At 34.4% G+C, this 12,120-nt stretch overlaps 1 protein-coding gene across 1 annotated transcript in view; it reads left to right on the top strand.

Annotated features, from left to right (window-relative positions):
- The window catches only part of LOC132745166 (uncharacterized), a 69,032-nt gene that overhangs the window by 8,799 nt on the left and 48,113 nt on the right, over nt 1-12,120 (top strand). The window contains exon 2 of the mRNA XM_060733992.1: nt 8,396-8,501. Within this exon, the coding sequence (XP_060589975.1) occupies nt 8,396-8,501 (106 nt within the window). The remainder of the gene's footprint in view (nt 1-8,395; nt 8,502-12,120) is intronic.

Below are 12,120 nucleotides of genomic sequence, written 5' to 3'. Positions count from 1 at the left end.
AAGAAGCGATATAGGCATCAATAGACAAGACAGTTTGTCAAGCGCTGATGCAATCTCCTATGCAGTGATCTACCCTTACAGGATTAGATCTCTGCCATCACAGCATTTTCGTCAAGATTTTTGATGATATGAATTTTTTCAATTTTTATATTTATCTTAAAAAGTAAACACGGTTTTGCTAATGTTTCAAGACCGTTAGGTGTTAGATGTGAAAAATAAAAAATAATTTTGGAAAAATTAAATTTTATGAAAATAATTTTTAAAAATTTTAATACCGCACCGTTTATTTCCAAAACAATGGCCGCTCTCGAAAGAGAAATCATTCAAGTAATTATTAAATTCGACTTTAAGCTTGACAAAAATGATTTTTTTTTCAATCATATCGACATATTTGAGACCAGAGTTCAAGTTTTAATGTCGCTGTTTATTACAGATAAAACATTTTTTCAACGATTGCATTTACTTTAGGCCATTTTTACACGATCATGTGATAAGACTATCATCACGTGATTTGTGTGAAGGCAGTGGTTACTGGCCGTAGCATAACAGGTGCGCGGAGTTTGGCGCTGATGATGATGATATGTATGTTACTTGCGTCCGTATTGTCCGTATTTACCAGGATTTACCCTAAATGTCAGAATGGTTACATTTATATGATAATCCCCCAAATAAACTAGACTTACCTTGAGTCGACGTTTGGTTGGGATTCTATGTAGTCATACAGCAACTGGAGGGATCAAATGAGGTGTGCGCATACCGTGACCGAGAACATTCAGTATTTAAAGCATTAAGCAAAATAATTTTTGCTTCAATAAAATAAAATAGTAAATGCAAAATGCATTAAAGAATGTGTCACACACATTCAGGGAGGGATGGGCGGGCATTTTATCCCTCCAGTTGCTGTATGACTACATAGAATCCCAACCAAACGTCGACTCAAGGTAAGTCTAGTTTATTTGGGGGATTCTATTACGTCATACCAACTGTCCGTCTCAAATGAGACTTTAAAGCAAATGGCAAAAAAATTTTGCACAATGAACAAAAAAAAATAAACATTCACATACCAACACGATTCATTCCGTCAGTCCTGTGAACACTGCAGTTTCGTAATGACTATCTTTAATAGGTTTATCGTAGTATTTTGCAAAAGTTGCTTCATTTGACCTACCTGCTACTTTCATGATTTCTTTAATTGGAATTCCAAAACATTTAGCTCTTGATACAGATGCTCCTCTTATACTATGAGATTGAAATCTTTTAATGTCAATGCCTGATAAAAACATAACTGATTTTAGCCATCTACTTATAGTGGTAGAAGTAACAGCTTTATGTGGTTTCATATAACTAACAAAAAGACTGTTTTAATAACCCGCAATATTGTACAGTAGTTGAATCCTGATCTTGCCTTAAACCATCAATTGTTATTAAACTTAATGAATGAGACCGACTTGCTTGAGTCAGAGCTATTAACATAGCTAACTTCCAAGTTAGCTGTTTCAAAGACAACCTATCTACTGGTGACAATGTCTTTAAATAACACAGTACCTTTGAAACATCCCAAGTTTCATTATATTTACTTTTTGGTGGACATAAATTAAACACACCCATCATAAATTTCACCACTAAAGGATGAGCACCTGCTGTAAAACCATCTTCAGTAATACATAATGAAGATAATGCACTTCTACCTGTATTTAGACTATCATACTTGTAACCCGAATGGAATAAATCTGTCAAAAAACTTATAATATTGTCTACAGTAACTTGAAATTTATCAATTTTCCTTTAACTACAGAATTCCACCCATTTGTGAATATACGATGAATATTGTTTTTTGGTGGAATGTCTCCACGATGCCATGCTGATGTCGGTAGACTCTGATGAAATCTGTCTACTTTGGAACAATTCCCTGACAAACGACATACCATTAAGTGTAGATGACCTACTAGTGGATGAACTTTCTTTGTATTTGGCAGAATAAGTGTGTCTGTAGTTACTTTCAAAACATAAGGCACTTCTATTAACAACTGCATTACTGCTGGATACCAATACTGTGTTATCCAAAGAGGTGCCACCAGTATCATTTCCCCTTTGTCTTCTCTCAGTTTCTGTACTGTTCGACCAACTAAACTGAAAGGAGGAAATGCATAAATTAATACATCTGACCAACACAAAGAAAAAGCATTAATTGCCTCCGCTTCTGGATCAGGTTTCCAGGAAACAAACCGATCAACTTGTTTATTCAATCTAGAGGCAAACATATCAATTATTGGCACTTCAAATAATTTTACAATTTGTTTAAAAATATTTCTGTTAAGTTGCCATACAACATTTTCATTGAAATTTCTACTTTGAAAATCTGCCTCATTGCTAATACCTGGAATGTGTGTAGCAGAAAGCCATATGTTTTTCTTTAAACACCAAAGCCATATTTCTTTGGCATATTTATTACAAAGTTCAGATTTTATACCACCTTTATTCATGATATAAGAAACAACATAAGTATTATCTGTATAAATTTTTACATGAATGTCTTTTTTGTGCAAGCAAAAAGATTTGACAGCATGGCAAACTGCTAACAATTCGAGAACATAAATATGAAAAACAGATTCTAGAGAGGTCCATCTACCTCCTATTGTTGTTATCCCCCGCCGAAAGGCGTCCATCCGTCCGTCCGACATTTTTGTCTGGAGCATATCTCAAAAAGTATTTGAGGTATCAACTTGAAACTTCATAGGTGGATAGACCTCATTGAGGAGGAGTGCAGTGCACAAGAATGATAACTCTACCCTGCATAATTTTTGAGTTATTGCCCTTTGTTATTTTTCAAAATTAATTTTTGTCCAGAGCATTACTCAAAAAGCCTTTGAGATATCAACATGAAACTTCATAGGTGCATAGATCTCACTCAGGAGGTGTGCAGTGCACAAAAATGATAACTCTACCTTTCATAATTTTTGAGTTATTGCCGTTTGTTATTTTTCATACTTAATTTTTGTGTCGCCTTGCCTTCAAAAGGTGACATATAGGAAATACTTTTGTCGTCGGCGGCGTTGTCGGCGTCGGCGTCCCCTAAAGCTTGTCCAGAGCATAACTCAGACACTTTAAGTTGGATTGACTTCAAACTTGGTATGCATGCTTCTTTCAATAACACGAAGTGCAGTGCACAAGGACCGGTACTCTGCACTTTTTAATTTTTGAGTTATTGCCCTTTGTAAATTTTTCATACTTTAATTTTGTCCGGACCATTTCTCTTCAACTATAAAAGCTATGGACATGAAACTTCATATGATGATAGATCTCATTAAGAAGAAGTGCAGTGCACAAGGACCGGTACTCTGCATTTCCTAATTTTTGAGTCATTTCCCTTTGTTAGTTTTCTTATTTCATTTTTGTCCTGGCCATTTCTCCTAAACTATATTGTTCACAAGGTGACACATCCGACTCGCGGAGTTCTAGTTCACCTGAGTGGAGGATAACTCAAAAAGTGTTTGAGATGTCAACATGAAATGTCATTAGGTGGATAGATCTTATTGAGGAGGAATGCTGTGTGCAAGAATGGTAACTCTTCGCTATATAATTTTTGAGTTATTTCCCTTTGTTCTTTTTCATATTATTTTGTCCGGAGCTTATCTCAAAAAGTATTTGAGGTATCATCTTGAAACTTCATAGGTGGATGGATCTCATTGACGAGGAGTGCAGTGCATAAGAATAATAACTCAACCCTGCATAATTTTTGAGTTATTGCCCTTTGTTATTTTTCAAAATTAATTTTTGTCCAGAGCATAACTCAAAAAGCCTTTGAGATATTAACATGAAATTTCATAGGTGCATAGATCTCACTCAGGAGATGTGCAGTGCACAAGAATGATAACTCTACCTTTCATAATTTTTGAGTTATTGCCCTTTGTTATTTTTCATACTTAATTTTTCACCTAAGTGGAGGATAACTCAAAAAGTGTTTGAGATGTCAACATGAAATGTCATAGGTGGATAGATCTTATTTAGGACGAATGCTGTGCACAAGAATGATAACTCTTCCCTATAAAATATTTGAGTAATTGCCCTTTGTTCTTTTTCATACTATATTGTCCAGAGCTTATCTCAAAAAGTATTTGAGGTATCAACTTGAAACTTCATAGGTGGATAGATTTTACTAAGGAGGGATGCAGCACACAAGAATGATAACCTACCCTGCATTATTTTTTCAGTTATTGCCCATTATTATTTTCAGCCATCAGTATTCATATAGGTCTCAAATCTGTAATCATTTCAGCCATCAGTTTTCATTACCAAAAGACCTCTTAAAATTGAATTATCTGCTCAACTACATATACATTCTTCCAATGAGCAAACACATTTGGCGGGGGATGGCCATGTTGACATGGCTCTTGTTCCATTACAAATACTTGCCCAGCCAACTTAACTTGCATCCGTTGTAATAGTCAAATCTGGATTGCCGTGACTAATATGTCTTTTTTTGGTGGCTAGATTGTCAATCCACCACTTAAGTTCTCCCTTCATTTCATCTGATATAATCATATATGCATTGTAATTCCCTCTATTTTGCTTTAAATTATTATTATTATTAATAAAACTAATGCCAAAATTTTTTCATTCTCAATTTGTCTATAAAACAAAGGACCATTTTCTACAGCTGAAAAGGTAGAAATCATAAGGCCTATAACCCTCGCAACTTGCTGAATTTTTTCCTTTTTCTGTCTATACAACATTTTGCATTCTTGGACAACTGTTTGAACTTTATCTAACGGTAAAGTAACAATCATATTGATGGAATCAATATCATTTCCCAAAAATGTAATTTTATTAGTTGGGATAAGAATAGATTTCTGGGGATGAACAATAAATCCTAATTTCCCCATCAAATTAACTGTATCTGTAATATTCAGATGACATTCATCGTATGTATCTCCAAGAAGCAGAGAATCATCAATAAACCCTGAATTAACATGTCCCAGCATGCCAAGTGATGCATAAACTGGCTTCATCAACTTTGTAAAAATTCTTGGGGCACAAGAAATACCATTAGGCAGGCATACATATTGAAAAAATTTCCCATCTTTTTGAAATCTTAACTTAACTTGTTGTTCCGTAGCTATGGGAACTGAATTATATGCATGTCTTAAGTCTACACTTGCAAAGAAACAATTAGGTTTTACTAGTTTAAGGGCAGACTCAAATGTCTCCATTTTAAAATGTCATGATAAACAATACTCTCATTTAATAATTTAAGATTTAATATCATTCTAAACTCGTCATTCTTCTTTTTGACTAAGAAAATTGGAGAAATAAATTCATTTTCATGATGATCAACTTCAATCAAAACTTTCATATCAATCATTTTATTTATTTCTTGATCAATAATTTTACTTTCATTTTCACTGAAATTATTCCTTGTACATACATAATTGACAGGATCATGCCCTTCTAAAAATTCAATATAACAATGCTTAACTATGTCTAATATATTTTCATCACTTGTCAATTTTCTCCAATTTTCTTCAAATAATTTCAATCTACCTGCCTGAAAAATATTACTAACCTGATTTACTTGTTCATGTACCCCACACGGGAGTTTTTTGGTGGTGAAACGACTGAAGAACCATGACCTGGCCTAAAATAACCTCTGCCAGTACCACGAGAAAACATGCCCGGCCGACCACTACGTCTTCTACCAAACGGCCTAAATGAAGGATTTCTTCCAACATCTCTACCAATTTTACTAATGTCCTGGATATCCTTCACACTTTTGTTAATATCATCACCAAACAGGTTTTCTGTAAACGGTAGACTTGCAGAAGTCAAAGGGTAATATCGTGGATCTAAATCCGAACGATGGCATTCCTTTCTGTTGTTGTTAATGAGTTTGTTTGACTGCCCCAACAAAGCAAGGGCATTTGTGCCCCATTCAATTGACTGGGTATCTAATTTTTCCCCTTCTTTATCCAACAATTTGGAAATGTTTATAGCAGCTTTCACTACAACATTTTTTATGGCTTGAAATTTCACATCGTCAGACTGTGATTGGGGTTTCAACAAACGCCATATGCAACCATTCACCTTAGTTTTCACCAATGACTGTGAATTTCTTTTACAATGTTGGACAAAGAATCCTCAGCAATGCCATTGCGGAAGGAATTGTTTACAAAAGTAGCAAGATCATCATTAATTTCAGTGTCACATTTTTCCACACTCTGTAATTTGTCATACAAATTCCTAAATATGTCACTCTCATTACATGCCCTCTTCCGTGGTGGCTGGGAATCTTCACAAGACTCGCTGACATTGGACAAAACGCTGTGACTGTCAGAAAACCCATCATTACAACTGTCGTCAGGATAACAATATTCATCATATACAACATATAAATTGTCTACCCTTTTTGATAAATTTTCAAGTTTAGAACCTTGTTTTGTTACGTTAGTGTTTAGTTCTTGCAAAATTTTAATGACTTCGTCATTTATTTTCTCAGGTGTTTGACTTTTCTTAGTGGACACTTTACCACGAGACTCATTTTTACGACCCTCGGACGCAACAGATTTACTAGACGACAACAATTTTTCAGTTTGTTTATCGACATCTTTTCTTTAGTCATGTTAGAACCAGATGTTCCTTGACTGATTACTTTCCTTCCCGATGTAGAGGCATCCGCCATCTGGAAAAGCACATGGAATGAAAATCTCAAAGCCGAAAGAAAAAAATGAAGTTTATGCGTCGCATAAACAAAATATATCAAGAAAAGAAATTAAATTGATACTGTAAAAATACAATATCTAATTTATCAAAAAATATGAAATAAAATAGATTAACCGCGTTAATCTAGGAATAGAGATTATAACTCTCGGTCTAATAAACGAACCACGTCCGTTCTGTACGGTATCAAAATGCGTACTGAATGTTCTCGGTCACGGTATGCGCACATCTCATTTGAGACGGACAGTTGGTATGACGTAATAGAATATGTATTTTATTCCAGCTACCCTCCAACTTGTATAACTTATCAATGATAGCTTTCATTTAGTTTCAGGTCATATATTTAAAATGTTTAAAATGTTTCTGTTATCATATTCTAACAACATGCCAAGTTTAAAGAAATTCTATTGAACAGTTTTAATTTTGCCTATATGTCTATATGAAAACTCCCGAAAATGTCCTTAACCCTTTCCCCCATGAGCATATTGTGAAAAATGGCCATTTTCACTGAAAAGCCTCCTCTTACAAGTTCAAACTGCTATGAAACTATGAAAAATGCTTCAATACTAATCAAACTTGGCACAAATTTTGACTGGACCATCGCCTTTGTAACGACATGCTCAGTCTTAAATTTCCTGTTACCATGGCAACGAGGGGACATTTCAAAATTGCCAAAAATCACTATTTTGCCTCGATTTTTTCCATCAAAATTTATTTCAAAGTGCTGCAACTTCTCAAGGGATTGAGATAGAGTCAAAGGCTTTTCAGCGTTGGTTACACGTTACCTTATCATAGATCTGGGGTCATTTTAAGCCTCTCACAAGTCCAAAATTTTCTTGGCTATGAGGGGGGGACTCCGCCCCCCTTCAAACCCCCCAAACAGAAGGGGGCACATCCCCCTTCTGGATGTGCCCCCTGATGTATCTTTTGGATGGGGGGCGGCGCCGAAAAAGTGCTCACTTTTTTTAGCAACATTTCTAAAACGAAAACATGTGTTTGGGGCCCAAATAGGACATTTTTTCACTATTTCAGGCCTAAAAAGGGGGGGGTCAAAAGTGCGTTTTTTCGCGTATATATGAGGTAAAGGGTTAATTGAAAAACAATAACTGTAACTGACATATTTCAAAGTTTAATAAAGCTATGAAAGACAGTAAATACCTAAATTTTCATCAAGTACAAATACTTTTATTATGAATAAATTAATAAACTATGGCCTTTGTATCAGAACATTTAACACATCTGCACCTTGTCTTTCATTTGACAGGCTGAAATATGACCTTGACCACCAAATTCATTAGACTCTAACTTCATTATGGCAAAGTTCATTTGTATAGAAAAAAAAATCTTCTTTGCCTACACTACTTTTTAGTGTTGTATTTAACAGAGGCGTAGCATTTTTCACAAAAATTAATGCAATCATAGTTAGATACATTTATATTTTTCACAACTGAAATCCTGTTTAGATACATATATGGTACAATTTGTGTCCAGTTTCACATGCTGAAATATTGAGTTTTATTTGACATTGATCATTTCAGAGGTCTAAATAGCTTATGTTCACCATAAAATGCACATAGAAAATATTAAAACCACATCAGTTTCAGAATTACTATAACTATTTCATTCAAGAAACAATGATTATAAAGTCACCTACGATTTAATAGATGTTGTATTTTTTCAGTTATATTCCCATAGACAGAGACCTGGATTGTATGATTGTAGAACTTCTGAAATGTTGCTTTCAACTTGTTGTCAAATACAATCGTGTTTTATGGCAGAAACTGCAGGTAAACATTTTTGTAACTTGTATAGTAATGTATGAAAATGTCCCCTCATCCAAGCTTTAGTGATTTATGAGCGTCATTATTGAAGTAAGGCCAAAGGCCTAAACATGTATACATCAGCATGCCAATTGAGGTTTCGCAAGTTTAAAGCCAAAAAACAATAATAAACTACCCCTATTACATCATCCATGCCATGATCACCGAAGCGCTACAATCTCATAATTTAAAGCAGTTTTGTTTCTGCATAAAACTCATGACATTAAACTCAAGTGGTGGGACAAAAGAAGACAGTGAGGCGGGTTACAAATGCATACATGTTTAGGCCTATGGTCATACTTGAATAATGACCCTCATCCATCACTTAAGCTTGGATGAGGGGACATTTTCATACAGCCTTGCAAAAGTATACAATCAGCATCTTTAAAGGCGTGAAACAAAACAAAACACACTGCAAGAAACAATCTGATATCTAATTCACCCAAATATCACATGTAAAACAGATATCAAACAAACCTTAATTCAAAATTAATTAAAAATCAATACTTACTTAGCATAGCTTTAGAAAAACCTACATTAACATTACTAGTAATGTTAATGTAATGCAGTAGGAAAACTCTGTCCATTTTAAGTTGTAATGCGGAAGGAAAGCTGGCCGTTTGTTGTTGTATTGCGGCCGAGAAAGCTCTGTGGCCTTCTGGTTTTATATTATCTGGACAAGGAGGAATCGCATGAGTGAGCTTGAGTCAGTAGTTTTGCTGTAAATAGCTGGTTTTATTTCTGGAATTATCCAATAAACACTATTTTACAGTTTGAACATAAGTTTATTGAAATTAGAAGTCATCTGAACCTAAAAAGTGTGTCCTTGGCTCTTATTAGCCACAGACTTCTAAGGTGACAGATTTCATTTAAAAAGAGAACCTACTCTAGGAAATTACTTAATCATTTTTCTGTATGGACCTTTGAAAAATTAATTGAAAAAATTTGTTTAACCCAACAGCTAAGATGGTTTTAGTAACAGCTGATTAGTAAACAATGAAAAATAGTGTTCCAGGATATGTAGGTGTAAGTAAGTAGGTTTTGACATCTAGAGTATTTTGAAGCTTTATTTCAATGGCAATCTGTTATAACACCAATATTTTAATCCCAAGTATGTGTTTCTAAAATGAAAAGTTTGGAAGAAAAAAAAGAAATTATGTAAAAATATAATACTTTAAAAGAATATTTCTAATGGGTTATTTGTAAATACAAATACTTGAAAATTCCCTGAAAAGAATTTGCATACAAATATGGGACATAACAACTTCCCCTGCTTTGATTACTTTGGTCCCCAAAGTTTGGAAGAAAACAAAATACACATAAATGATTTGACATACATGTATATATAGGGTATGAACAAACAAAGCTGTCAAATGAACATTTAACAAATTCATTTGTAGTGAAAGGGTGTCATACATTGGATAGAAGTGCAGTGCAAAAGAACCATAACTCTATTAAGCCCTATTTTTGAATTATCTACCCTTTTAGAGAAATCTTGTCTGGGACATAACTATAAAACTATAAGAGATATCACAGGTAGATAGATCTTAATGGGTAGATGTGCAATGCACAAGAAACATAACTCTGCCTTGGCTTATTTTGGAGTTATTGCCCTTTGTTCATTTTTTACAATTTAAACTTTGTCCTGGACATAACTCGGAAACGAGAAGAGGTATCAACAAGAATCTTTTTAGGTAAATAGATCTTATTTATTAGAAGACCAGTGCAAAGAACTGTAACTTTGCCTTGCCTAATTCTGGAACTTTCACACTTTGAACTTTGTCTAGGGACATAACTCTGAAACTACAAGAGGTGTACTTTCCTTTGTCAACAACCTTTTTGGGGAGCATCGCTCAGTGCAAACCGGGCTCTTTTTCACCCCCACCCCCCCCTATTTGTTGTCTATATATAGTAAAAACTAAAAAAAAATCTTTGTTCAAATAAAAGCCCTAGGGTCAAAATTGACCCTGCCCTAGGGATCATTGATTTTACTTAAATATACATGTATATAGTAAAAACTTTAAAAATCTTCTTGTGAAAATCCTAAAGACCTAAAGCTTAGATATTTGGCATGAAACATCTTCTAGTGTATGTCTACCATGTTTGTTGAAATAAAACCCAAAGTGTCAAAATTGGCACCGCCCCAGGGGATCGAAGTAGACAGTTCAATCCCCATCAAGGTCAAATGTTTGTTTTCCCTCTCTTTTTCTATCATCTTTTTATAAGCTCACCTCTCACTTAGTGACAGGCTAAAATGTTTAATGAAATGGCTGCCAGAGTTAAGATTAGAAACAACAACATCTAAACAAGATCTTAACCACTGGTTCAGTTTTGAAATAATTTTACACAAATTTTTTTCAGATTTAGCTGTCCCTTGTTTTCAAATTGTGCTTCTGGGGTGAAAAGGGGCTAAACTTTGACCTTTTTCTCATGTGAGCGATCCCCTCTTGTTTACCAATAATTTAGACATAGGAGATTGAATGTTCGTTCCACCTGAACTAGCCATTTCAACCTTGTGAATATTACAGAGGACCTTCTTATCATTTAATACTTTAGAGAAAAATTCCACACTTTTAACTTTTGCCCTGTCTTATTAAATATGATAGTTTTAATGTAAAGTCATCATGTTCATAAGTAACACATTTATAAGGATGTCTCCTTTTGTATCGGTATAGCTAAAACCCGATAACCTTACCGTATTGAAAAACGGAAAATAGATAAAAACCAATTTACCGGTATATTGATCCAGTCCTAATTATTTCAATAATTCAACATATAGGTTTTGCTTAAGTTGTGATAACTTTTTTTGATTTGATTGAATTTTGGACAAAACAAGGCTTATTGACCAACCTATATCTTAAAACATTTAAATTTTACCAACCTTAAAGTGACCTTGCTTGTCATAACCATTGAATTTTGCTCAAAAGTTTGTTATTAATGGTCAACACTAATGACAACATCAATATGTTGAATAATTCATTTATGACCTGGATCTGTAATAGCCTTAAAGCTGCATGCTTCCAGATGAACCAAAACATTTAAATAAATTAAAACTTGAGAAAAATGTACTAAAATTTTAACCCATTACCTGATATACACGCCTTTTAACGCCTTTTTCACCCACCCCCCCCCCCCCCCCCCTATTTGTTGTCCCAAATGGTGAAAAAATGCCTTATTTAGGCCCCAACACTTGTTTTTGTTTGAGAAATGTTGCTTGAAAAAGTGACCACTTTTTCAGCGCCGCTGAAAAGCCTTTGACGCTATCTCAATCGATTGAGAAGTTGCAGCACTTTGAAATCAATTTTGATGGAAAAAATCAACTCAAAATAGTGATTTTTAGCAATTTTGAGATGTCCCCTCGTTGCCATGGTAACAGGAAATTTAAGACTGAGCATGTTGTTACAAAGGCAATGGCCCAGTTACTGTCAACATTTGTGCCAAGTTTGATTAGTATTGAAGCATTTTTGATAGTTTTATAGCAATTTGAACTTGTAACCGGAGACTTTTCAATGAAAACAGCCATTTTTCACAAAATGCTCATGAAGTAATTGGTTAAGAAAAGTAAAAAGATTCAAGATTCAGGTAA

This window comes from Ruditapes philippinarum, unplaced genomic scaffold (assembly GCF_026571515.1).
Source record: "Ruditapes philippinarum isolate M1 unplaced genomic scaffold, ASM2657151v2 ctg323_1_1_1_1, whole genome shotgun sequence".
NCBI lineage: Eukaryota > Metazoa > Mollusca > Bivalvia > Venerida > Veneridae > Ruditapes > Ruditapes philippinarum.
Note: the sequence above shows the minus strand (reverse complement) of the source record. Positions and strands in the feature narration are given on the sequence as shown.